This window comes from Molothrus aeneus, chromosome 4, assembly GCF_037042795.1.
Source record: "Molothrus aeneus isolate 106 chromosome 4, BPBGC_Maene_1.0, whole genome shotgun sequence".
NCBI lineage: Eukaryota > Metazoa > Chordata > Aves > Passeriformes > Icteridae > Molothrus > Molothrus aeneus.
The window spans coordinates 67821571-67848563 of record NC_089649.1 but is presented as its reverse complement, the minus strand read 5'-3'; the positions used below and the strand labels follow the sequence as shown (position 1 = coordinate 67848563).

The following is a 26993-nucleotide window of genomic DNA, read 5'->3' as shown; positions in this document are numbered from 1 at the left end:
CTGCAGCCCTTGAGTTTCTCAGGGCCTCTTTGCCTGAAAATGCTGAAGATGTTCACAAGCATCTCCAAGCAGTGTCTGCCCCTGATACTTAATGTTTCCATAGTCTCTTATTGGAAGGTATTTTGTTGGAAGGGTCCAGTTCCTGTTGGAAATTGAACTGGAAAAGAGGAACTCACATCAGACACTTGTGCTTGTGACGCCAATGTGAGAACAGCTGATCTGACCTGGTCTGCCCTTACAATTGATTTCAGTTTAATATAGCAGTTGTGGCAATGTATCCATTAAGGCCTGATTAAAAAAAAAAAATAAATGAAGTAATAATTTACACTAACACAGGAGGAACCTTCTCTTATTTATCAAAACTTATATCACTCTAAAATAATTTTTTTCTGCTTGGTAATAGTAATTTTGATGAAAGTTTTAGGCTGATCCAAGCCCATCCACACCAGGTCTTGGTTTGTGTTTAAAAGTTTTGCTGGCAGTAATGTCTAAGTGAGAGAGCCATGTTGGCAATGAGGCTCTGAGGAGTCACAGTTACATAACAAATCTGGCAGAAGCTGCTCTAGGAAGATGATGCTCTCAGGCATTTGGCAGTGCCATTATTGTTGTAACACTACATATAGATATAAATATGCACATAAATATAAATCCCAGGAGAGCAGTTATGTAGTGACAGGTGCTCAGGGAATAATTCCAGTACCAGCAGGGAGATGGAGACTATCAGTACTGTCCCACTGTATCAGGGAGAACATGGGGATATAATTTCCAAGCTGGTGAGATCCAGATTTATTGACACCTTCATCTTCCATTCCCCAGAGCAGCACCTGGTGTAGGTATCCCTCTTGTGCTGTCTTCCCTCCAGCCTTTCCTTACCTATTGCAATTGCACCAGCCTTAGCTAACATGGTCCAATTCTCTAATTCATGGATTTTCATGGATTTTCATGGATTTTCATGGGTTTTACTTCCTTAAGCTTTTTAACATTCCAGCAAAGCTGCTTAGGGATCTCCATTTTCAAGTACACCTAATTAAACAACTGTTGTCAGTTAAATTAACAACCTTTGTCTCACCATCTTTTTCCATCCTAAGAAGAACCAATACTACATACTTCAGAATAGCTGAGCTGTGCTTTTAGGTGCCATTTAGTGCTCAGTGACAAAAATTTCCAAATTCCTGAATTACTTGAGGTGCTACAGTTTATCTAACCAAGTCACCATCCCTAAAGACTCTCTTGCTGTCAGCCCAAAGGAAACCATCATCCCTGACAGGGGAGTTTCTCCAGTTGAACAGAGACAGCACAGCACATGCTCTCACTACCAGTGTGAGGTTAAACATTCCCCCCTAAGCCCAAGGTAAGGGATTCAAACTATTGCCCTTGCCCTTCTCACTGCACTGGGTATGGGTGGGAGCAGGCACAGCCACTCCAGGGCTGCCCACTGAGTCAGTAACTTGTGGTGAGTTGATTGTGCTCCTGAGCTCTCAATTATGGGATGGGCTCTTTACCTTTTGCTGGCTGTGGGTATTATGTAAGTAATTACATTTTGTCTTAACTGGAGTTTGGCCAACAACCTTATATTAACATTTGCTATTAACTGAGCCAAGTGAGATTTTTAATGCCCTGTGATAGGGCTGTCATGCTCTACTGGCCAGTGGAGTTTCTGTAAGGACAGAGTCAGGGTGTGCTCTTTTCCTGAGACCAATCCTAAAGGCCACAGTCACCTTCCCAAGGGCTGTGTAAGTCTGACACGTGTTATGTGCTGAAGTGGGGCAAACTGGCACCTTCAAGTCCACAGTAATTGCTAAACACACAGTGGGGAGGGTGAGGGGGTAAGAATTTCTTTTCCTGTGAGAGTTATTCTGTGCACTTGTGCCTGTAAGAGATAGTTTGAGGCTGTTTTTGTTTACCAGGTCAAGTGGATGATGTACTGGATCATATTCGCGCTCTTCACCACAGCAGAGACGTTCACGGATATCTTTCTTTGCTGGTAAGCACCAGGGGGAGAAGCTCTTTGGCATGAGATGAAAAGAAAATGGAAATGTTTACAAGGGGAAAAAAATGGCACACAAAAGGTGCACTGACTCCTGTACAGGGGTTCAGCAGCTTCAAATGCATGGAGGATTTTTGTCTGCAGGAGACATTCTTCCTTTCTTGGTGCTGCTGTCACAGAGAAAAGAAAGAAGTGGAAAGGCTCAGTGGTATCTCATTAGTGGGAAAATCATTACTGGAGTCTCAGCCCTGCCTGTCAGAGAGGCACAGCTGACTGCCCAGTTGGATGCTGCAGAGGTCATCACATAAATAACAGTTGATTTAGCTACAGGCTGAGTTTTGGACTTGCCTGGCTGTATCCTACAGTAAATACACAGACTGTGGATCAGGTGCAAACAGCCCTGCAGCACAAGACTTTGTAGGTTGCTGTGTGGGTGGTTGTTCCTGGGATGTTTTGCCTGGCACATTCTTGGTTAGGCTGGGTTTCTGGTTTGATGGAGGACAGTGACAGTCAACACTGATGTGGCTCTCTGGTGCCAGTGGAAGGATTCCTGGTGACCTCTGTCAGGATGAGAGTACGTAAATGCCTATTTATCAGTTTCAGTGTTTTTTGGATGCTCAGGTTTGAAAGTGCTTGTTCCTTGGTTGCCCTTTATAGTAAGGCCTTTCTACCAGAAACCAGTGAGATCAATAGATTTAGGGTGAAATGTGACTGCAGTGCATGGCCCTTACAGCCTATTCCTGCACAGCACTGCCTGCCTTGGGTGAGTCCTCCAGATGAAGGAAATCAGGAGAACTTGGCAACATGTCAGATCTATTGAAAAGGAGATAAAAGACATTAATGCCCATCTAATTTGCATGCAGATCTACCTCTCCTGTGCTCATATGGAGCTTTGTGGTTTTTTTGGAGGATGAATTCTGTGAGTCTGCCAAGAGAAATGGCAGAGGGCTCATCCAGCCTGTGAAATCAAGTGTGCTGTAGAGATCCTTAGTGAGCTGGGAAATCAGCCTGGCACATCCATGCTCAGAGCAGAGCATTGCAGAGGCCCATGGTGTCAGACCTGGGTGCTGGCTGGCTCAGTGACAGCACTGTGTGGCACAGCAGGGGCCTGTCTGGGTCCAGCTGGGCTGGTCCACAGCCATCACAGGTCTCTGCACTGCTCTTGCTTGCAAAGAGTAACAATTGTTCCTCACACTGCTGGCAGCAATTTGCCTGCCCACACGAAGATGCTGCTGGGTGGCCAGTCTTGAGCTCTGGCCTCTGTCCTCCAGAAAAGGGTCTGGATAATTTAATCTCAGGATGTGCCTGGCTGTTTGTTACAGCTAAAGCATGTTCTGTTGTTGACGTCCTCCATATTTTGCACCCCTACCTGAAAGTCAGTGTGGATCTGCACCTTTATGTTGCTTGGACAACAAAGGTTCTTGTATTTCAATTTTAGTCATGTAAATGTTAGCTTAAAAGCTGAGAGGCAAGGAGATGGAAAGTGCATAAATACGTATCAATGAAATATTGGTTTGCTGGTTTGGTCTTTGCTTTCAATGACTGGGGATACTGTGAAGGCAGCACCTGTGATCTTTGCATATAGAAAGCTCCTCTTATCACATGTCAGAGTCTCTTCCAGACCATTAAATAATGGTCCTGATAACCAAGTAAAGATTCACTCACATGTGTTGTTGAGATGTGCTCAAAACTGAGTCAATACACTTTAATCCTTAAATTTTTTGGTAAGCAAAAGCTGCCTTGAGCTAGGCTGGCAAATCCCTACCTGTGCTGAGCATCTCTAATTAAGGGCAGTGGATAAATTGGGAGCAGACAGTAACCCTCTCTTTCTTCTAGGTTTCCATTCTACTATGAACTCAAAATAGCTTTTGTAGCTTGGCTGCTGTCTCCATACACAAAAGGCTCCAGCCTCCTGTACAGGAAATTTGTTCATCCAACTCTGTCTTCAAAAGAAAAGGTAATCACAGGTGCCTGGGTCCTCTCTGGGTGGAACAGAACTGTGGTGTGTTTGTTCCAGTCCCTGTATCATTCATTTCCATTGAAGGGTTGGGAGTTGCTGATTCTCCCTCTATTATTTGATTCCCTCTTCTTAGTTGGTGTTTTTGTTCTTTGTGGTTGTTGTGTTTTTAAATACTGGCATCTGTTCAATGTACTCACACTTATTAACTCATTTTGGTGCAATTGAGAAGGTGGGAGGGAGGGGGATAAAAATACTTCCTGAGCTGCTTTGCATGTACTGGCTGATTATAGCTGGAGTGCTCTGTTGTGGCTGGATATAACAAATAGAGAAACTTAGTCTGGCAGCCAGGACTCCTCAACTTTGTTCTGCCTAAAGCATTGTACAGCAGTGAGACAAACAGCCCAGGCAGTCTAAAATAGGCTTAGCAAGCACATGCCTGGCTGTGTAGTGTGGTGAAAAAAGGCATGTAGCCTGTTGAGGTCCTAGATTAAAAAATGTCTTGCTCAAATTAAAGATGCTAATTTTGGGAGGGGGACATTACAACTTGGCTATCATTTGCCTGCCTGGGAGATTTCTGTGGCTGTGAATGGGACAGTGTCAGGCAGATCCATTTGGCTCACGAGAATAAATGGCCCAAGAACAGCTATTGTCACATACCAACATGAAAACTGCTGAGTGAGTGACTGATTCCTGCACTGGCAACTTGGAGATGGAAGCTCTCCCTTTAGCCACAGGCAGTGAAGGAGCAGTTGGATCTCAGTCCTGTCCAAGAAGGACAGTGGGAATCAACCCATTGTCTCTGCTTCCCTTTGCTTGTGCTTCCCCCAAGTAGGGCTCATGCATTTTGAGCTGCCACCTCTTACCTGTGGGGAATAGGGAGAGCAGCCAGCAGCTCCTCACAGCCTCCAGGCCCCACTAACCCAGCACATCCACCAGCTAGGAGTCCTTGCTATCATTATCATCCAGACCCCAGTGTCCTGAGGGAGGGACAATAAGGGCAGGAACCTCCCCAGCTGTTTCACTGTAAATTGAGCAGCATCAAAGGCCCGAAGCTCTGGGCCTACCAACTCCATGGGCATCTGAAGCTGGGCACTGCTGTGATGTGCAGAGATATCCCAGATATTTCTGAGGCCACCTGTCCTGGCCACAGGGCAGTGCAGCTTCAGCTGCCCAGTGTCATCATATGACTATTTTTATATATGAGGCAATCCCATTTGTCTTTGGATTGCACAATTTGCAAATGGCTGTCAGTTCATGTTGCTCAGGCAGATTTCTCTTGTTCCAGGATCCCAGCTTTGGGTCCCAATCTTCCATTTGTAGAATAAAGAGTTCCCCAATCCTGCAATGGGAGCTATTGTCCCCCTAGCAAACTTTTCCTCTTTGCAAATGTTGGCTGTGAACTTCTTTCCAGCCACAGTGGAGGACACGGAGGACATCTACCTCTGTAAAGCATGACCTGACTTTGCCAAGAGTCTGAGACTGGGAGTATAAGCCTGAACTTGTCCTTCTTTCCCTTCTTGTGCTTTTTTAATGGTTTGTTTTGTGTTCTGCTCTGGCAGGAGATCGATGACTGCCTCATCCAGGCGAAAGACCGGAGCTACGACGCCCTGGTGCACTTTGGCAAGCGGGGGCTGAACGTTGCAGCCACGGCAGCTGTCATGGCAGCTTCCAAGGTAAAGCTGCAGCTCAGGATTCACATTAACATCTCAGGACTCACTGACATCTTCTCTGCCCCCACTGCCAGCAGCAGCCCCAGTGAGGAGGGGGAGGGATGGTGGGGGTAGGGGTTCTCTCAGTGTTTTGTGTAGTGAGCTATAATTTTGTGTAGTGTTGGGAAAGAAGATGAAGTTCATGAAGGGTAAAAGTTCTTCTGCAAGGCATACACATAACATAACTGGTGTGTAATTCTCTGCTGGGATGTTGTGTAAGAGTGAATGGGAAGTGCCATTAGCTGCTTTTGGAGGATGAGTAGATGTTGGATGAGGGGTCTCATCTGAAGGGGTGTATCCTATACTCTCTTCCTGGCTCAGAGCCAAACCCAGAAAATAGCTGTATCTGTTGTTCCTTTTCCTGCATGAAAGCTGCAAGGACTTGATAACTGCATTTTGAGGTCCTGCCCTCTGGCCATGGGCTTAGAGTCAATGTGCACAGTGTGTTTGGAGACTTGGCTACCAGGCCTGTTCCAAAAGGATGGTTGGAAACATATGGACAAGGAGGGTATTGGTAGTAGGAACAACATGAGAATGGGAGTTGAAGGAAGTTATTTTCCTCTGCCAGATGCTTTTCCTATGACCTAAGGCACGTCACTTTAGTAGGCCTTGGCCTTACTTCCTGCAGAAATGCAAAATGCATCCTTGGGAGGCCAAACACCATACAGCTTATAAAGCCTGTTGAAAGCAAGGTATTACAGAAGGGGGGAGCCCAAAGGGTGTGCCATGCTCATGGGATCACAAGGATATGCTAAACCCAAAAATTGTCTCCCTTTTCCCTGCCTAGCATTGTGCAGACTATATTGTCAGGCCTGTCTTCTCCTGAGCTGTTTTTCTTCAGTAGGGAGACTCTTCTAACCCAGGGACTAGGAGATAAACCAAATTTGGACTGAAACCTGGGATAAACGTGGAGCCAGGACAGTGCTGTGTATCATATGCCCAATGAAATAACATTTTTGTGATGCCTTCAGGACACTTAACACTTTTGCTGCTGCCATGTAAGCCTGAAGAAGTCACACTGGGGACATAAATAGGCTCTGGGAATGCCAATTTTGCAGCACTGCCTTTGCTCTGAGCCCCTTCCTACAAGGTGCTGCAGACTGTCTGTGCTAGAGCTGTTTTTAGGACACAGTGAGAAACTGTGTGAATCCCAAAGGAATTCTGGCTCCTGTCTAGGTAGCTCCTGAATATGAGAAGCTCAACAGTAATCCAAACCCACAGTGCCAACCTGTTCCTCCATCAGGACTGCAACAGTGTCTGCATCAGCTGTTCACTGGAATGAGCAGCCAGCACCGCGGTTTTACTTCCCACTGTTCCACTTTTCTGCTGCTTTTCTCAAGGCTCTCTCTGCCTTAAAATGTGGCTCCAGTGGCAATGGGGAAGAGAGGGAAGAGTCTCCATGGTACAAGGAAGCTGTTGTTTTTCATGGTTGATGAAACTCCCCTTTCAGTGATGGAAGAAAACAACTCTGTGACTCCTGTGGTATTATTGTATTGCACATCTGCCAACACAACTTGAGAGAAAACTGTTAAGATATTGCAACCTGTAAATGGGCCAGAAGAGTCTTTCTTGCACACTTTGGGGAGGGGAAAAGGATTTGTTAATAAGATTGAGAGGTTGTTATTTAATAGATTGTTTGATTTTTACAACAAAGCAATGACTGTTCAAGTATTTCCCTAAGCCCTGACATTTAAATTACTCTGGATGTATGAGGAAAAAATAGAATCCCTGTTTTCCTTCACTACTTTGGCTTGTGGCCTCCAGCAAGTTGCTTGTTTCTGTGTGCCTAAGGGTGCAGCTCCAACAGAGAGTGTGAGCCAATCTGACAGCTCTCCTTCTCCAAAATGGGGGAGTGCTCCAGCTCCCAGGGTGCCCCAGCATTTTGGAACTCCTCAGGTTATCTCTTATCTATCAGAAAGTTAATCCTGAAAGAAAAAGAAAGGGGTTTGTTCTTTTGAGCCCACAAACTTATCTCAAGTGGCTGAGCCAGCATAAGGAAAGGGATTGAACAGCATTGTGAGAGCATGGCCAGAGGAAAGGAAAGCAAGATCATCCCTTCCTGGTCTTGGGAACCAGACAGATGAGCTGTGCTGTCCATGGGAGCACACCCCAGTCTGTTCCCAGTGTAGTATCCAGGGATGGTTAAAGCAGCTCCTGTCCCTTGTCCTTCTGAGAGGGAATGTGCCACTGTTCTGGCAGGGAGAGCAGCCTGGTGAGAATTCCAGCCTGGTGAGAGTTCCAGCCTGGTGAGAGTTCCAGCCTGGTGTGCTGCAGTGCAGGAGTGCTGAGCTGGGGCTCCTCAGGCATCCAGGATGTGGCTGGGGGGTGTGGATGTGTCTCCATGTCGCTGTCCCTGCCGGTGGGGAGGGAGCTGTTCCCCAGGGAGGAGTGGTACAGCAGGAGCTGCTCCTCTTGCCCCGGTTTTCAGCTGCTGTCAACTAAGTGTCAGTGCCCTTCCTTGCTCACTTGAGAAGGTATAACTGAGCCAGATTATCCTGCCTGAGAAGAGTGTAAATGACTAATTATCTGGAAAACACTTTGAGCAGACAGATGCCAGACCAGACTGCAGTGCTGTCCTTAGGGAGAAGTTTCCAGGGAAGGAGGAAAGAGAACACTATTTCTAAGGCTTATCATGGTTTTCCCAATGCCAAGATTTAAGGATATCCAGCTAGTCTGTGATAAGTGTTGAGTGTGGTGGGAAAGTGAGCTCATTTGGTTTCAGCCTTTAAAGGACTGTGTTACAATTGGAACCTATGGAGATGATGATTTATTCAGTAGCACTGAGCTCCTGCAGCTTCCATGGAAAACATGGCTTTTACCAGCAAGTGAATGTGAGGATTATTTACTGTTTCACTTGGATTACTGGGTGAGGAAAAGATGCTTTTGTATGCAGAAATGGACCTTTAGGCTTTGCAAATCAACTTCACATAGTGGCAATACACAGTGAGCTGCTGGGTTGAAAAGGTGAAAAGGGACTCTGTACAGATCTGTTTTCAGTAAATTGGCTGAAATCTAAAGGCTCCTATACCTGAGAGAGAACATGTCTCATGCTGTGCCCAGCCCTGTCCTCTCCTTTCTGTCTGAGCTGTGATCCATCATGGTCTTTTGTCTTTCATGATAAGACCTTTGGGCAAGGCCCATCTTTTAATTCTTTTCATCCATCATATTTTTTTTATCCATTGTTTTTGTCCATCATATTTTTTAATATATCCTGTTTATGCTTCATCTTTTTTTGTGCAGCACAATGCATCTGCCTCTCTGATTTTAATTGGTGTGTGACAGGCTGCTGCTTGTATATTTACTGCAGGCTAAGATGCTGCAAGCTGTGCACAGCCACACCTTCCTTACCTCTGATCCCCTGTCCCTTTCCCTTTTTTATCTTAAAAACCTATGGTTTCAGTTATCCAACTGCAGGCTTGTCCTTCCCCCTCCTCCTGCTCCCTGCCCCTGCTCTGTTCTGCGTTGAAGCCACACTTGTGCTAATGCTGGCACAAACCTGTGCCAGCTCATTTTACAGGCTGAGGAGCTGTCAGTGTCCCAAGCACCCTGGGTCTGCCCAGCTGGCTCACTTGGGTGTTTTCTCTCTCTCTGGAGAGTCTATTTTTGATGCTCACTAGGCAAGCAGAATGTTGGATATCTGGTTTATTACCCCTGCTAGGTGCTCAACACAGATCTTTTCTCTGCCCCTAGCAGCTCACACCCCCACCAAGGAGAATAATCTCATTTGGGGCTCTAATCCTGTCCTCATCACTTGGTGTTTCTGTCACATGTGGTGACTTCAAGTGGGTCAGTTATAAGTGGTAGGATTAAATGACCAGGCAGTAAATCCTGCTGCTCTTTGTGTGTTTTCAATTAGTTCCAGCTAATTCAGCCATTTCCATTCCTGAAGAGCCCTGACCACCACCATCTTTCCAGCTCACCTTGATGGAGAGAAAACAAGCTTGCATTTGGGCCACAGCAGAAGGGAGCAGCAGCAGCAGGGCTGTTACAGCCCCAGCCCTGGGGCTGCTGCAGGCCTTGGCCAGGCAGTGCATCCATCAGATGGATCCTGGGCAAGAGTGGGCTCTTCACTGCCACCAGTCAGGATCCAGTGGAAGCAGCTGGGACACACATGGCTGCAGCAAGGAGAGGCTCCGGTGGCTTGGAAGCAGCACCAGCCTTCCCCAGCACACTTGTATGTTCTCCCTTGCTGCCACCACACTCCCAGCCCTTATCCTTCACCTGTCACCCTGAGCCTGCTGCCACCTGCTGCTTTGCCATGTCCCCAGTCCCAGCTCCTCTATCCTTGCCCAGCTATTGCCTCCTGTCTTCCTACAACCCACACATCACCAGTTTTACACTCTCCCCCAGCTCTCTCACTCTCTCTTTCACACTCCTGAATTTCCCAGATCCTGTTTGGATGTATCCTTATTCCCCACCCTGAACAAACCAATTCTGCTAAACAGACCCACATCTTTCCCCACCTGAAGACAAACCCTCCTCCCAGCCACTTAACCATCCCCAAGTTGCAGCCTCAACGCTGCTTTTCAAAGGAGATTTGGAGAAAACATCCCATGCCAGCAGACCAGTGTACTGCAGAGGTTTCTGACAATGAACCTCCCCCTGCCTCTCTCCTGCCCTGGTGTAGGGGAGGTGGCAGAGCAGCTGGTGCTGTGCCCATGGCGTGCCCACTTTTGCACAGGGGAGTGGGCACAGCGTGGTGCTGGCAGTGGGCGCAGAGCCCTGGCAGGAGCAGATGAATGAGGTGCAGGGAGCAGGCACACATGACTGGTGTCAGTGAAAAGCCCATTTGTGCCTAATAAGTGTGAGAAGCAGCCCAGGAGCCTCTGCTGGGTGGGGAATGTGGGGAGCCAGCAGTCGCTGTGTGTATGGCTCAGAGGAGCAGGCAGGCACACAGGCAGGGGGCTCAGGGTGTGCACCCACCTGCTCAACCAATGCCCTGCAGTGCAGCCTCAGCAGCTCCCAAACCACCTGTCTGGACTGGCATTTCCATTCTCTTCATTTCTGTTTCCACCCTTGGGCTCACCTTCCCCTGGAGGGTTTTAGCCTCATTACCTCAAGGCCTTTTAGCCCAAGAAATTTATCAGAGGGTTTTTCAGTGCATTTGTTGTTTTTTAAACCAGGACACTTGGAGGGAAATGCTGGTGATGATTTAGGCTTTATCCTCTTTAGACAAACAGCATCATTTAAGTAATTTCTAGTATCCAGCTGGTGTAGCCAGTGCAATTGCCTGAAAAATCAATATTTAGATCCCTAATTTACCATGTGATTTTAGATCTATTTACTGTGGAAACTGGGAGAAAAATACTTGTGTGGGAGAGACATGCTGCCTTTTGTGACAGAACAGTGGAGAGCTGCACTTCTACTTGAATTGGGAAATGGGGGCAGGGGTGGGGAGCATCCTTTCCCTTAAGATGCTTGAGAAAGCCTCTTTGTAATGATTAGATCCCAATGCTCAGAGGGAGAGTGCTCCTTTGCTGAGCAAACACATGGGAGCACAGTTCTGACCAATCTGCTTAGCACCACATCTGTGATGGCCACATCAGGTGCCCTCATCAGTAGCATGGCCTAGAGCTGCAGAGGTCAGCAGTGATTTAGAGTTCACACTCTGAGAAGCCTCTGGGGGCACCTTGCTGTTATCTCAGAGGGGCTGAGCTTGTTGCTTTTGGAAGTAGTTTCCATTTGGGATCCAAAATCAAAGATCTTGGAGCTATTTTACACCAATAAAGAGGAATAACAAATGGCTTTCTTAAAATATATGGTGGCCACAGATTCCAGTACTTTGTGAAGTGTTCTTGTCATGTGTGATGCATCTTTCATTCAGAAGTCCTTAAGAATCTGTTTTTCACAAATCTATAGAATGCTAGTGCTGTTTGAGTTACAGTCCAGGTAACTCTTTCCAGTTTCTCTTTCATGGCTGTTTGGTTGGTGTCTCCAACAAGCAAACAACACCCACTGAATGCACAGGACAGCAGAACCAAAAAATAAGTTTATACAGAGAGGCTAGTGTGGGAGAAACAATAGCAAAGAGTTCCCTGGAGAGGAAATGAACTGCACAAACAAAAAGGGTGGATGAAATTACATTTCCACCATCAACATTAACGTCAGCTGGTTTCCCTTTGAGCCTTTATTACTGTCTGACATTTCCAAACAGGTAGCTCTTCCAGACTAGGCATGGCACGCAGGCCCTGGCCATAAATAAGGATATTGCTTGTAGGATGTTTGTGTTCATCTGGTGGCAGAAACAATTTACTCCTTCACTCATGCCTGTGCTCTGCCCATAAAGCTGATGGTTCTGCTCAGGGCCTGCCTGCAGCCAGACATGAGGAAGCTTCTGTGTGCAAACTCCTGCTCAGTGAGCAATTCCCCACTGTCACTGTACTGCTCAGGAGAAGTGTCAGTCACTAAAATGACTGCCACGTGTCCCTCACATAATCCCGTGCCTAAATTAGTCATTAGGCCTGACACTGGGGATTTCTCCAGTGGGAAGCATCAATCAAGTGCAAGGAGTGGAGCAGCAGCCCATTGTGTTTATAATTTGCTTTAGGAGTGGAGCAGCAGCCCATTGTGTTTATAATTTGCTTTAATCTTTAAAAACACATGTTAGGTGACACCTTGTCAGCTGGGGTTATGGAGTGGTTTCTCCATATCTCTCCTGGGAAGCTGAGGAAGGGAGGACCTGTGTTCAGGTTCTGTCCACAGGTGGGTGTCCCTGCTTTTTATGTGTATGTGAGTCCCTGCACATGGTGCCCAGTGTCATGCTCATGTCTGACCTCGATTACTTATGCTTCAAATAGATCTTATTCTCAAAGCTTTGATGTGTGTTGCCACAATGGCTCTCTTTTTTCCCTTTGCTAGGTCTCTCAGCTACTCCATTTACACTTGTATTGGGACCAGAAAAAAGGGCAGGTAATCTGCTGAGTGCTTTTACTAACCCCTAACTAATGTCTGCTCCCTGTTAGACTGGTTGTTAGACTAGTTGTTAGACTAGTTTGGACTGTTTTCAGCTGAGGCCAAGTGCTGTCTGCTCTGCTTCCAGTGGGTAGATGCTGCGTGCTGAGCTTTAAAAGCCTGTCCTTGATCTCATCAGCAAATTGCCTTCCAAGTCCTCTGCTGGCAGTGGAAGAAATTCCAGCTCCAGGCAGGGAGCTTTTACATGGAACACTCATTGAACTGGGCTGATTGCTGCTGTGTGTGCTGCTGTGCTCTCACTAATGGATGAAGGGATCTCTCTCCCTGTGCTGTGGGGATGGTTGGGGTTGCAGTGGAGCTTTTAGAGGATCTCTGGCAGGTGTGGTTGGGGCATCCTGCTGGCACCACAGCCCCAGCTGGGGAATGTGCTCTACACCCTCAGACACCGGCAGGATGGAGGCTGCAACGTGCATGCAGACATCTGTGGGGGAGAACTGCTAACCACAGCCACAGCAAAAAGAGAGGAGAGCATTACCAGATTGAGGATTGTGCTGGAAGTGTGCTGAGTGTGACTTAGTGTTCCACTGCTTGTCTCCATTAACTGCTGATCCTGAGAGACAAAAGGCCAGGAGGTGCCATCCTGCATTAACACTGAGTGTACTAAAAGCTTCTCTTTTGTGACTTGGCAGTTTTGGGTTCCTGATTTGTCATGCTGTGTCATAGTTTCCACAGCTGCAAAATGGAATTTGTAGGTATTAGGGGTGTTTTGAAGCCTAAATAATGTTTACAGAATTCTTTCATATTTATAGACTGAAGGAATGATAAAATCTAGACACTGTTGTTTGTTTATATTTAGGTCGTATTCAATGGAACTGTTATATAAATTGCAGATTTTTAAATTATGTGCTTATTTTTATGTACTTTAGCTACCTACATACATGAAGTATTTATAATGAATAATTCCACTGAACTTAAACCCAGTTTTTCCCAGACTCCTAAATGTATTTTCCTCTAAAAAGTTCAAATGGGAATGCAGAGACTGATTATAAAATGGCAAAAAAATTTAAGACAGTTCCAGCTCTTTCTGATGGAGTGCCTTTTACAGTGCTTGTCACAATGCAGATGTCAGCTTTTGGAAAGTATTTCTGATCCTTCCAGGCAAATACTGATTGCATCAGTGTTTGTGCTCTGGACCCAGAGAGGCTGATGTTTGTTTTTGGAGGATGATGATGGTGATGTCTGCAACATGAAGAGGAAGGCAGTGTGCAGGTTGCTGGCTCTGGAAGTTCAGTGTTTTAATACTGTTTTGTTATAGTCTTTAAAGCAAAAACGAGAGAATGTGCTAGATGTGGGTGAGATAACAATGTCTATACTACTATCATTTTGACCAAATTTAATTTAATACCTAAATTAGTTTTAGATTAATCACTTTGCCATGTGGATGGGAGCTTTAATTTCACTTAGAATCAAAAATGAGCTTCTGCAGCTTGTCTTGGTGGCCAATGCCCTCAAACTGTTGGTGCAGTCATGAATCTAAATAAGGTTGATATCAAGTGATAGCAGTGGCTGGGCAGGGAAATTACCATGTCCTTTTTAGTATTTGTCTTTTATCCTATTCAGTAGCACTGAGCCCTGGCTCTTCCCTGTGAAAAGAGAACTTGTGAGGTTGGTAGATCCTGGGGAAAGGAAGCTTGAAGAGCTCCACTTTCAGTCTGTGCTGTACCTTCACCTATGGGCAAGATCAGAGGAATTTGGGGACAGATGCACTGTAGTGATCAGGGAACAGAGAGACACCTCTGTTCCCACCCGTGTTCCCCAAAACCTCACTGTCTGTAAAATCAGAAGTGCCATGTCCACAGGGGTGCTCCATGTCTGAAGAGAAGCTGGATGAGAAGTTGAGTGCAGGCAGGGAGTCTTGTGCCCAGGGAAGTTAAGGCTCATTTTTCCAGCACCATTTTGTGCTTGTGTCCTCTAAAATCCCAAAAACACAGGTCTCACACTGCCAGCACAATCATCCTGGCAACTGTTGGTGCTCAGTGAGGAGGAGAGAGAGGTGGTGTCATCCTTAGTCCCAGAGCCCTCCCAGCCACAGTTTTTAGGAGGCTTTGTAATAACACTGAGCTGTTTCTCTGCTGACACAGAGATGGTGTTACTGTCACGATGCTCCTGTCACGATGTTTCTGCTGTCACACTCTCTAGGGTAGAACTAGCCCAGATCTGTGGGGATGTGCTGCAAACATGCTCTGGCCTGCAGCACAGGCATAGCTTCAGGAGATGGATCCTCTCTCCTTGCTGAAATTCCTGGGATATCTCTCATGTCTATAGCAGTTGGAAGAGCATCTGCATGACCATGGCCACAACAGTAAACAAAAATCCCCCAAACAGCTGCTCTTCATCTTCCACATGATTGTTTTAACAAAACACAGCCCAAAACATGAGCTGTGCTAAATTTACTCTGTCAAGAAATAAAGCTATTAACTTATTTTCTTTTGCTAATAAAAGAGAAATATTTTTGTGGAACAATAAACATTACATCTGGATAAAGTCTTTATTTCTAAAACACAGCTCTGCAAACCCTCCCCATGCTGGCTTTTCAAGTGTTTGTGATTTCATCTACACCAGCTGCTTAAGTGGCAGGGAAATAAAAGTTGGTAAACAATATTTTCCATTTCACTCTGAAACCATCCCCATTCTGTGGTAATTTCTGACACATTTCTATTTGGGGTCAACTAAAATTGTGCTAACTGGGAAAGAAATGTGAGTGTTACACTGTATTCTAGGAGCAAATAAATCAAGTCTATCCCTACAAAGGCCAAAGAAGGGAAATGGAACTCTGCAGGTTTTCACAGGTGTTCAGTGCCTTCACTCAGCCCAAGCCTTTGCTGTTCTTGCCATTTCTGGTATTTGGAAAAATTGCTTCATAGAATGGTAGGAACAGTAACAGTAACAGTAATATTTTGCTATTACCTGTTTTATAAACCGTCTTTATTTTTGCTGTTAGAAACTCAGGTTAAATTAAATAAAAAATTAAGAAAAGGCAATTTTAGTTCTTTCTTTCCTGGAGAAAGTCAAAGTTGTTTAGTTCAGCTGCTTCAGTCTGTGCTGAAGGCTCTGTATTCCACACTGATGTAACAAACCCATAGATGACAGGCACATCTCAGGTCCCTGTTTCAAAGCTCTCCTGGGCCCTTTGATCATTCTCTGCTGCTATATCACAAGGTGCACTGCAAGAATATTAACACATCTTCTCCATTTTCAACGTGCTGGTGTCATCTTCCCTGCCAGGCTGGTCTGACACATGAATCTCATCTCTAACCTGACTCATGTCCACACACAGAAATTGCTGGCTGGAATGAAATGGAATTTGGGTTAGCTGGCTGAGCAGAGCAGCTGGGGGGAGCTGAAAAGCCTGAGCCCTGCTGACACTTGAGCTGGGTGTGAGGGAGGAATACAGCACTCAAATTACAGTTCATCAGCTGCTAACCCTCTGGCTTTGCTGGCCCAGTCATTCTGCAATAGCAAAATGTTATTTAATGGTCAGGTTGCTCTGACTGGAGATCTGCCTGTTGCAATCAGGCTGCAGGGTAGGATATCTTGTATTGGCTTGGAATCAGTCACTGAGAATTTGATGTCTGTGCAGGAATTCAGTGCAGGTTCCAAAACCCATCCAGAGCTGCACTGAGCTCAGGGCAGCTGAGATCTCACCCAGCTGAGCAGCCATGCAAGGCAACTCCAGTTACCAGCCCAGAAACATTTGCAGAGTAAATGTAGCTTAAAAAAAACCAAAAAACTGGCCCAAGAGGATTAACTGGAGATGTCTCTTGGAGTGAGAACATACCCCAAGAGTGGCTCAGCCACTGGCAGGAGTAGCCAAAATTCAGACATCAACTCTTGTGCCAGGCTGGAGAATGTGAGGGCAGAGGTGAGAGTTTAGCAAAATATAAATTCTAAGGACTCCACTGCCATGCCTATAAAATCAGCAACATGATATGTCTTGGTGTTTAAGCAAAGAAGCCCCATCAGTTTAATTTAAAATACTTTCAAAAGTAGAATAGGCTAGTGGGAAAGAGCAAAGTAAGTCTGCTGCTTCTCTGTAACAGTCTGCAGGAAAGCTAAATGTGGAGTTGAGAAGGAAGTTTGAACTCATGTTTCTTGTGCAAAGAGCTTCAGGCTGAAAGGTTGGAGATTACTGGTCTGTCACTTTTCTTGAATGTAAAAAGTGCAGACTCTCACAGTGACTGTAGGTAGCAGCACCTGATGCCCTTTCTACTTACACACCCTAAAAGTGAAGTGCTGAGGAATTTGTATGAGATAGAGGCACTGATTTTCCTCTACTGTGCATGCAGAATTTCTGAAGTGGTATTTATAAATCAGTAGGTAAATTATTGCTTTGCCTTCCCAGTGGATCAATGCATAGGGGACAGGCAGTGTTGCCCAAGAGCTTTAGCAGGAATGTGTCCAGTCTTGCTTTGATTGTGGATGTTCAGGATGAGTCCTGAACCTTTCTCTCTGCCAGAGCAGCTGCAGAGTGAGCTCTCCATGGCCTTGCCCTGCACCCTGGGTCAGGATGTCAAAGCTGCAGCCCAGAAGGGAGCAGTGCTGTGCCCTGGTCCAGCCCAGCCCTGTGCTGTGGCACTGGTCAGGCTGTGCTGCTTGGACAAATACAAGTCTAGATGAAAGTGGAGGGTGAATTGCTACAGGTTACCTTATCTTTTTGTTAAACAGGACAATATTTACTGTCTGTTATTTGCCTTCTTTCTGATTTCATCTCAGTCAAACAAGCCATTGAATTTTTCCTAATTTACAGTTGCAGAAGGAATGTTAGAATCAGGCTCTCTGTGTTTACTTCAGTACTTTTCAAGACTGTGTGCCATGAAGTATCTTTCAGATCCTTCCCCCTCAATAAATTATTAAAACATCAATGTAATTTTTATCAGTTGTACAATTTATATTCTGAATGTCATTTAATGTAGCTCAAAAGTTCTGTATGTATTGATTTTTCTGGTGTTCCTTCTTCATGGCTGTGGTGTAGTATAAAGGTTACAGAATACTTACAGTCAACCTTTTGATGGGGTGCAGTTTTAATGGAAAGTGACACTTAACCAACCCATCCTTTACAGTTAAATTCCTTTCACCAAGGAATATCTTTGTTGTCACCTTGAGAATTAAAGTAAAAAGAAATAAAAATATTGCATTAATTCATTTCTTCATTAAGCTGCATGAAAAAAGCATTGTTATTTTTCTTGGAATTTAACAATATTTTTTAATTACTTTAAAATTGCAAATTTTCTGTGCTCTGGAAATGTTGTGTGTTGCTGAGAATGGCTGGGTAAATATCACCATAGATGGTTACATTTAAAAGGGAGTTATTTTGATGCAGGCTATTTAATTGTGATTCTGAAGCCAAGCATCTGTTTGACTCATTCCTAGTGAAGGAAAGTACCTACTAGAAAGATAAAGGAACATCCTGCTCCTTTACACATGGCTGTCACTGTCATATTTTCTGAAAAATCCCTTCACCAGGATTTCTTCTCCTGGGAAGCTGAGAAGCCTCAGAGAAAAATGAAAACCAGAATTATCTGATCTACTTCTCCTGTTTTGCTGCTTTGGGATGTGTTTGGAGATTGTTTACCAGCTGGCCATTGTTTGATTGGTTTCATATGAATTGTTTTAACTTAATGGCCAATCATGGTTAGGCTGTGTGTATTGGGACTCTGGAAGGAGTTACGAGTTCTCATTATCATTCTTTGTAACCTTCTGTCTGCATCCTTTCTCTATCCTTTTGTATAGTTTTAGTATAGCATTCTATGATAATATAATATAATATAATATAATATAATATAATATAATATAATATAATATAATATAATATAGTATAATATAATATAATATAATATAGTATAATATAGTATAATATAATATAATATAATATAATATAATATAATATAATATAATATAATATAATATAATATAATATAATATAATATAATATATATCAGCCTTCTAAGAACATGGAGTCAGATTCACTCATCTCTCTCCTTGTCGGGGTTGCCTGCAAATTCAACACATGGCCAAGGCTGCTCTGTGCTCACGTCACTGCAATGAAGAATCAGAAATGTTTGCCACAGAGCCACTCCAAAAGGAAGAGCCAAGAGAGGGAATGATGCTTTTAGCAACACATTTTTGTCATCTCTAGGTCACTGGACCACACAATTTTTTCTCTTCCTATTGTCCTGATAGATTTCAATGAGAAAGAGAGAAAAAAGTCTCAAAATGTTGGATCTGACTTTGTGTTGTTGACGTGCTTGTTTCCCCAGGGACAGGGAGCCCTGTCTGAGAGGCTACGGAGCTTCAGCATGCAGGACCTGTCGAGCATCCGTGGGGACAGCAGCAGTGCCGTCCCTCCCTCGGTCACTGTACGGACAAGCAGCAAACAGAGCCACCCAAAACCATCCAGAAGTGCATCAGAAGGCACTGGCAGCTCAGGTAAGTGCCAGTGTTATTTTCAGCGTTGTGCTGTCTGGAATATCACACTGTTGAATGAAGTCATGCCCTTGGCAGGCACAGAGAGAAACGGACGCTGCAGGCAGCACATACCAGAATTCCCAGGACACAGACATGCTCTTGGTCTCTTGGCACTTAGGAGAAAAAAACAGGATCATCATTTGATGGTTACTATTCCTGGCTGGTACCAAGGATGAGACTTGAGTGTGCAGAGAAGCCAGACTGAGTCTTTGCAACCTGAGCTGGAAAGTTGGGCTGGGGGCTGCAAGCCATGCTGAAAAACTGTGTTTCCTAAGGACAATAGTTTGTTTTTCTAATTCTGAAAGATCAAAGGGAAGAAGTAGCATGCTGTAAATAAGATCCATTCCTGAGGATTCGGTTAAAAATATTATTTTAAGGACAATAGTTTGTTTTCTAATTCTGAAAGAACAAAGGGAAGAAATATCATGCTGTAAATAAGATCCATTCCTAGGGATTCAGTTAAAAAAATTATTTCAAGCTTGGTTAAAGAAATCTTTTTGAGTCCAAATCCAAAACATTTAACTGGAGATAGCTTTGCAGATTATATCTCAAAAAGTGAGACATGGAGGATTATCCCAAGGAGGTGGCTCCAGATGGTTCCTGGGATTCCCACACACCACCAAAGATCACTCAACTCCAGTGCTGTGATGAGAAGCCATGGAAAGTTGCAGGCGTGTTGCACTTGGGAGTTGTGAAACATATGCTGGCAAGTCAGAAATTCAGCAGTTTCAACTTGTGTGTGCTGAGGTCTGTGCAAACACTTGCACTGTTTCAAGCCTGGGTATTTGCTATGCCTTCTAATTTGCTTTAGTTTTGGAATGGTATTAGAAATGTCTTGTCTGATCCTTCCTAAAGAGTATCTTTCAAGCCTCTTACAAATTCTGTGAATCAGACTTCTTTTTTTTTTAATATCATCTGTTGAATTACATTTTCTTTATGGGTAAACTGAAATGTTGGTGCACAGTGGTTTTATTGTCATCTTTATATAAGGCCTTGTGTACACTTCTCTTGACATAATCAGTCTGAAAATAAAGTGTTCACACACAGAATATAAAAGTCTTTAAAAAGTCATATATTCAGACAAAAATAAATAATGACACAAATAAACTGTAATTTACTTATCTTAGTTCCACATGGAGTAGAGCAGCCTTTGTAGCTTTGCTCTTGAGATAGTGAAGTCAGCTCACCTGGCCACAAACCCCTGTCTCAAGACTCAAGAGTTTTTTATTTTGGTCTGGTTTAGTGTCCATAGTGCACAAGGATCTCTCAGGATGAATCTCTGAAAAATTGTTCGTAAATATTTTGAACTCAGACTAAGTGTTTATCACAAACTTTGGATTCAAGTAATTTGAGATTTTGGGTTTAATTTTTCTTTTAATGGAAACTGCACAAATTTGCAAAATCTTCCAAGACTCCATCTGTCCCACCTCACTTGGTGATTTCATTGAGGTGCCTCATTCTCCACCTGCAGAGAACACAAACAGACTCCCCTTGCAGGTGGTGGGAGGCTGCAGCTGCGAGCTTTGCTCTCCCTTCTGAGCACAGGAAGGGCAAGATCCAGTTGTGGTCTCTGCAGTCCTTGTGCTGTTCCATGTGGGCACCATTTTGTGTGTAGCCAGAATGTCTGGAGGGGAGAACTGATCAGAGCCAGCTGTCATGTGTGTGTGTGTGACTGTGACTGTGATGTGCCAGCCACACTGTGCCACGTCCTGAGGGCCATGTTCTGCTGAGAGGACACTGCTCTGGGCACACGAAGCCCAGACAGAGCTCTGTCATTCCACCTTTCATATTTGTTTAGTTGGAGAGCTGGACATCAGCAAGGGACAGACAGAATTTGCCTCTGCCCATTAGTGTGCTATATGTACATGGAATGTATGCATGTGTGAGAATGGGCACGAGCAGCCACTACAGAACAGGAGGCACACAGCCCTGTCTCCTGTCTCAAAGCCCTCAGATGACATAAATATCCCTGTCAGATGTCCCCACTGCCTCACAGAAACATTGAACTCCTCTGATTTTTTACCTGCTTTAGAAACAGTGGGACATAGTCAATGTGACATCAGATGGAGTCATTAAAAATGACCCAGACAGTGTTTGGCATGAGGGTGTTCATTTTAAATGGACAACTTTTCTTGTGAATTACAGAACCTGCATTGTACCTCTATTTTCCTGATGCTCTATTACCTCTTACATCAGCAACTTTCACCCCAAGCAGACTTAAAGTAGATAATTTCGTTTTGATTTTTTTTCTTTTTAGAGGTATTCCCCTCTCTTTTTTCTTTCCATCCTAGTCCCACTGCAACTCCACAAATTATATTAGCAACATTAAGAAAAGAACCAACAAAAAAGGAAACAGTTTACCCTTTCCTTCTGTAAATGCTTCATTTCTGGTGTTCTAAGAGAAACCTTAAAATAGGAGGATAATGATTCCCAAAACAAAACCTAAAGTTTATGTAATTCAAAGGAGGCTTATGTTGATTGTCCTTGACTGCTGCCAGCTAGAATTGTGCCTGCTCCTTGATCTCTTTGTGAACACACTAATTAAGGGGATTAGCTGAGGGCTGGACTTTAAGGTTATGCTCACAGTGAAAACCACAGAGCCATGTTCTCACCTGGTGTGGTTCCTTAGTCTGACAAGAGAGCAGAGCTCAGTTTCTGAGGGGTAATAGCCTTGCTATTAAGGAATTTTAGATTAAGCTCTCAGGAAAGAAGCACACACCCAAACCACCATCCCTTTTTGATGAAAGCTCTGAAACTCACATGGTTACAATTAAGGTATAGCTGAAACAATGATGTCTGAACATAAAAATGCATGTTAACCCAATTAGCCAATAGAAGCTAAAGCCCTGTCATCACACAGGAGCTGGCATGGAGGTGCTGAGAGGAGAGAGGGCTCTTTGGGATGAGCTCAGAGTTGTTCTTGTGCCTCCCATGCCCTGAGCAGTGGACACACAGCCAGACCTGGGGTGGAACTTGGTGTTGCTGGTTCCAAGCCTGTTGTGTGACTGTTGTGTTTAAGAGCAGATGTGACATCTGAAATAAAGTGTTTTGGAAAGACAGGGGCATAGGGAGAGTTCTGTTGTTTTTCCTGCACAGAAGGGAGTGCTAAAACTCAGTTTTGTTGGTGTGAAAGCCCCCAGCCCCCTGTGACCAGCAGTGGTTCAGGTTCTGGTTTCCCAACCCTTGGGCATGTTTCCAAGCCCACTGGAGCATGAGAAAAGGCTCTCCTGACACCAGTGGGCTGTGGCTGTGGCCAAAAGCTGGCTGTAGGACCAGGCTACACAAACACTCAGCCTGCTCTGTTTCCACTGCTGTTATTTTTGTAATGTGAATGGTGCTGTTAGATGGATTTGTGATTCTTTGAATCCCCTCTTGACACCAAGTACTGTGTGAAGAGTTTGCCATTTTGTAACAACCTCATGCAGATACAGCAAAGGGGTTTTTTTTTTTGCCTGCTGAAGAGTGTCTTATGAGGCCAAGAAATAGAATAAGCAAGAGCTGCCTTTGAGACAAGGAGAATTGCTCTTTTTCCTCTACCCTTTGCTACCCTTTTTTGCCCCCTCTCCCTTTTTCTGTCTTTGCTGTGTTTCAGTGGCAGTCAATGCCTGTCCATTGTGCAGCTCTGCTGTGAGGATGGTCCTTCTGCAGGAGTGGGACTGCTCAGCACACAGTGGGCTCTAGGTGTGCCCACTCATCCCAAAAAGCCCCTTCTCCTCCTCCTCACACCCAGCCAAAAGCCACACCCAGATGGCATGGAGAAGCACAGGCTGCTTTTGCCCTGATTTGTGGGTGGCTGCTGACCCCACAAACAGCTCCAGGGAAACGTGCACCCCTTCCTTTGATGGGCACCAAGGATGCACAGTGAGCCCACCACCTCTTCATCTGATTTTTCACTTCACTTTTGGGTCAGCATTTCTCAGTTTATTGTCCTGGCACCCAGATGATGGACTGTGACATTTTACTTCTGTGCCTGCTCCAACCTGTGCCCTTTCCACAGGCAGAACTGCCTCTTTCCTTTGGGAACTGTAAATGTCATGTGGCTGTGCATTGTTATGGAAAAGTATAAATTCCAGAACAATATTTCTAAATATTTTTCAAGGGAATCCTGTTGTTCTGGCAAATGCCCAGTAACAATTCACATACAGACCTGTCTTTATTAACAGGAGCTTTTGCACTTCTTAACCTTACAGCATTACCTTAATTTGTGTTGCATCAGAGGACAGTCAGTGTGCAGAGCTGATGCTGCCTGGGGCAGAGGATCACAAACAATGCAGCCACCCTCTGTATTGCCCAAACCCAGAGCTCTTTCTGCTTAGCTTGTCCCAGGCTAAGATCATTCTTATCTGGAATGATTTCAAAGCAGGAATGGACAGTGTGCTTTCTCATACTCTCCATTCCTCTGAGCAGGAGAGAATCAAAGCTGGTTTTTTGGTGTTGTGCTGAACGACCAAAGGCTTTGCAATACAGAACAAAGGTGGGGGAACATCAGCAGTCAGGATGTGTTTGGGTATTCAGTCCCCATCAACCAGAAAGATGTGTGAGAGCACCCCAGATATATGTTGTCTGAACTCCCAGAGAATAAACTGTCAAAAAAACTGTGATCAGCTTCCTTCTGTGTGAGATCAGAGGCTGAACCCACAGTAGATCTCTTGAGGAAGCCCAGAGTTTCACAGCAGCTTCCAACCTATGTGAGGCAGCACTCCCACTAAAAGCTGTAACCCAGCTGCTTCACTCTGGCCCATCTCTTTTCCTTTGGATACATTTAAATCCTATTTTTACATGCTGACCCCAGTCAAGGAATTGGTTCAAGTTAAATGTTATCCCTTGCTTCCAAGCTGCTCTTGACCTGGGTCAGATCCAGTGGAGAGCAGCAGCACAGACATCAGCAATGGGACAAGGAGGTGGAGGCCAGAGTGCAAGAGACAGTGAGACATCTGCTCTCAATGGTGCTGCTTTAAAATGACTGTGAAACTATAGAAGAACTTCCAGTGTCTCCAGTGCAGGATAATCATAACTAAAAAAAAAAAATCACACAGAACTCAAAACCTTTTCTTCTTCAATAACTTTCTTTAATGTGGAGTCATTGATGCCACTGTGAGCATTAAATTGAAAGGCTCCAACTGGAAATTTAGGCTGTTTCCTGGAACACAAACTGTGCTCAAGATGAAGCTGTAAACTTCACACATGTTCATGAACAGTTATGAACCACCTGCTTTCAGTGAGGGGTGCAATGCAATGCCCTTGGCTGCTTTCATTCTTATGGCAATTCCATCAGGATATTAATTCCTGTAGGACTCTCCTGGTTTAGGAAGATCAGGGATGTGTGGATAGATTTCTTTAGAGGCTGTGTCAGTGGTTGCAGCAGCCTTCTTGTAGATTCTAGAATTCTTGTAGACCTCTACAAGAATTCTAAATCTGCTGGAAGAATCCAGGCACACAGCCTTACAAACCCCAGTATTGCACTCTGTGTTTGTTATCATACAGCCTTTTTTAACTGGGTTATGCATCCATGCTCCCATTGCTTACCCACACTCCCAGATCCCTCCACTCAGGAGTTCCTTCTGTTCAGTGATCTGAGAACAGCACCAGGGAGTTGTATCTAACCCCATCCTTAGCACCCATATGGACACAGCCTGGGATGAGGCACATTCCTGAGTCTGTGCTCCATGCTGCTCATCTCCCTGTGTACACCAGGGCCTTGAAGTGCCCTTCAAAGTGGTGCCAGGTGTTTTCTAAGAGTGAGTGGCTTCCCCAATGAGTTCCTAACTCTCAGCTCCTCTTCCAGTGTGCACGTGTTGCTCGGTGTGCCGACTCCTCAGAGGTGAGTGCTGGATTTCCTGTTCTCCTGGTATCCATGCATCCCTTTTGGGCATGGCAGCATCCCCCAGCCTGGCTTGCTCCTGATGCTCTTGCTCACTGGGTTTCCTAACACCAGGGGGGAAGAGCCAGGCTGTGAGTGGGTTTGGGAGCTGTGTGTGTGTGCTCATGGCAAGAATCTCAGTGCTTCTCACCATACTGACCTGTGTTACCCAAGGATGGGGATTGTTCCTCTGGAGAAAAACTTCGTTCCTTTCTCTTCTAGAGGATGGGCCATGTCCTTGCTGTGCAGTGTAACTCCTCTGCCCCTAGTGCTGGTGTAAATCCACTGGGAATGCAGCAAGAGCAAAACCTCACCAGGCCCAGCCCTGTTTTGCTGTGTTCCCTAAGGATTGGCACATGTTTCTCCATTGGTGGAGGGGACATTTGTGTTTGGGGTGAGCAGGGTATGTAGCAAATCCCAGCAGCAGAGCCTGGTAAGACAAAGTAGGCTTGAACTGACTCTCCCTGATTCAGTCTCTGGCAGAAGCACTTTTGAAAAATGTCCCCACTGTCCCCAGCATTTATTGTGTTTACAAACGTGGAGAGCAGTGAATGGTTTAGCTGCTGGTGGTCTTTTCAGTGTTGTGCCAGTTAGCTGGGTTGCTAAGAGCCCAGACATGTCACTTCTGCATTTTTTTCCCAGTGACAGATGAAAGGAGTGGGAGAACTCCAATTTGGGCATGCCAGAGGATGGGACTGCCAAGCAGCTTGTCTGGGGAGAAAAAAGAAATACAGACTGCCAGTGTCTCATGTTGGTGGAAGCAAAAAAACCTTTGTAACTCCTTTTCTTCTCATCTCATGTGCTTTTTGTGTATTTTGCACACTAATCAACCTGGAGACAGCAGCAGAAGGACTAAAGGATCACAGTGCTGCAGCCTGTGCCTTCCCAGAGCCCTGAAGCTGATGCCAGAGCCCTGTGCAGTGCTGGTGCTTGGAGCCTGATGGTTCCAGCCTGGCACAGCCTCCTTGCACCCTGCCTGGGTGGCAAACCCTCCCTCATATTTGATTTGTTACCCCTCCTTTTCTGGCAGAGTGTGCCATTGTGCAGGACAAGGAAACATGTTTAGGATGGTATCTGTTGAAACAACACTTGTATTCACAGGGCATTTTATTAGAACTCCTCTAATTTTAGCCTAAACCTATTTTATGGATTTGACTTCAAAGGGTTGTTTATAAAAAGAATCACTGAATCCTTATGGGCTTAAAAGTCATGAGGTAATCTTAGGGAAGTCTTTTAATGATGCTAAAGCAGCAATCAGTCTAATATGTTTATGAAGTGGGCCCAAAGTAATTTGAGTCTTGTTGAAATTGCATACCCTGTTTTTCACATTGGCTTGTTTTACTATTCCTGCCCCCTCTCCAGCATAGAACATGTCAGTAGGGATGTGCCAAGGCTCTGTGTCATAGAGGGTTCATTCTGTCTCCACAGGCTGCCCTTTCTCTGTCTCCCAGGCAATAGATGCATTAATGCACTCTCAGACAGTGGCCTGCCATTAAAATGCTCCTTTGTAAGTGCATCTTTGGTAGCTTTGGAGAGCTGACTACGTCATGTGAACATTTTTCAGTGCCACAAAAAGCTGGGGGAGGAAAGAATCTAATTTTGTTTAGCTAGGGCTAAGTTGCCTTGAGCTATTGGCACTCATCTTCTCCTGGTGCAAACTTTACTGCAGCCAATTTCAGAGTCCTTCATTAACAGCTCTCATTTCCAAAGAGTTTATGATCTAAATGGGCAGATAGTCAAGTCTTTCCTCAAGCAGGGATATTAAAAGCTGCTTTAGAGCCTTGGTGCAGTCTTTTTTGGCAGGAACAGTTGCATTAATGCTCTTGCAGGTAAAACTCTATTATTGTAAATAGGTGAAACTCCATTATTTCACTCTTGTGGTGAAACTTGTAGGTAAAACTCCATTATTTCACTCTCTGACTCCCAGAAACCTCCTCAGCTCTTAGGAGAGCACAGGCTGGTGGGGCAAAAGTCCAAGCATTCTTCTCCCTAGATGATACCCTGAGAGAAGGGGTCAGGAGGATGGCACCTTGCAGGTGC

General features: G+C 44.9%; 1 protein-coding gene across 1 annotated transcript in view; it reads left to right on the top strand.

Annotated features, from left to right (window-relative positions):
* Window positions 1-26993, top strand: part of REEP1 (receptor accessory protein 1) — a 68645-nt gene that overhangs the window by 29044 nt on the left and 12608 nt on the right. Inside the window, exons 3-8 of the mRNA XM_066548762.1 lie at window positions 1908-1984; window positions 3824-3944; window positions 5507-5620; window positions 12515-12565; window positions 18886-19054; window positions 24879-24914. Of these exons, the coding sequence (XP_066404859.1) occupies window positions 1908-1984; window positions 3824-3944; window positions 5507-5620; window positions 12515-12565; window positions 18886-19054; window positions 24879-24914 (568 nt within the window). The remainder of the gene's footprint in view (window positions 1-1907; window positions 1985-3823; window positions 3945-5506; window positions 5621-12514; window positions 12566-18885; window positions 19055-24878; window positions 24915-26993) is intronic.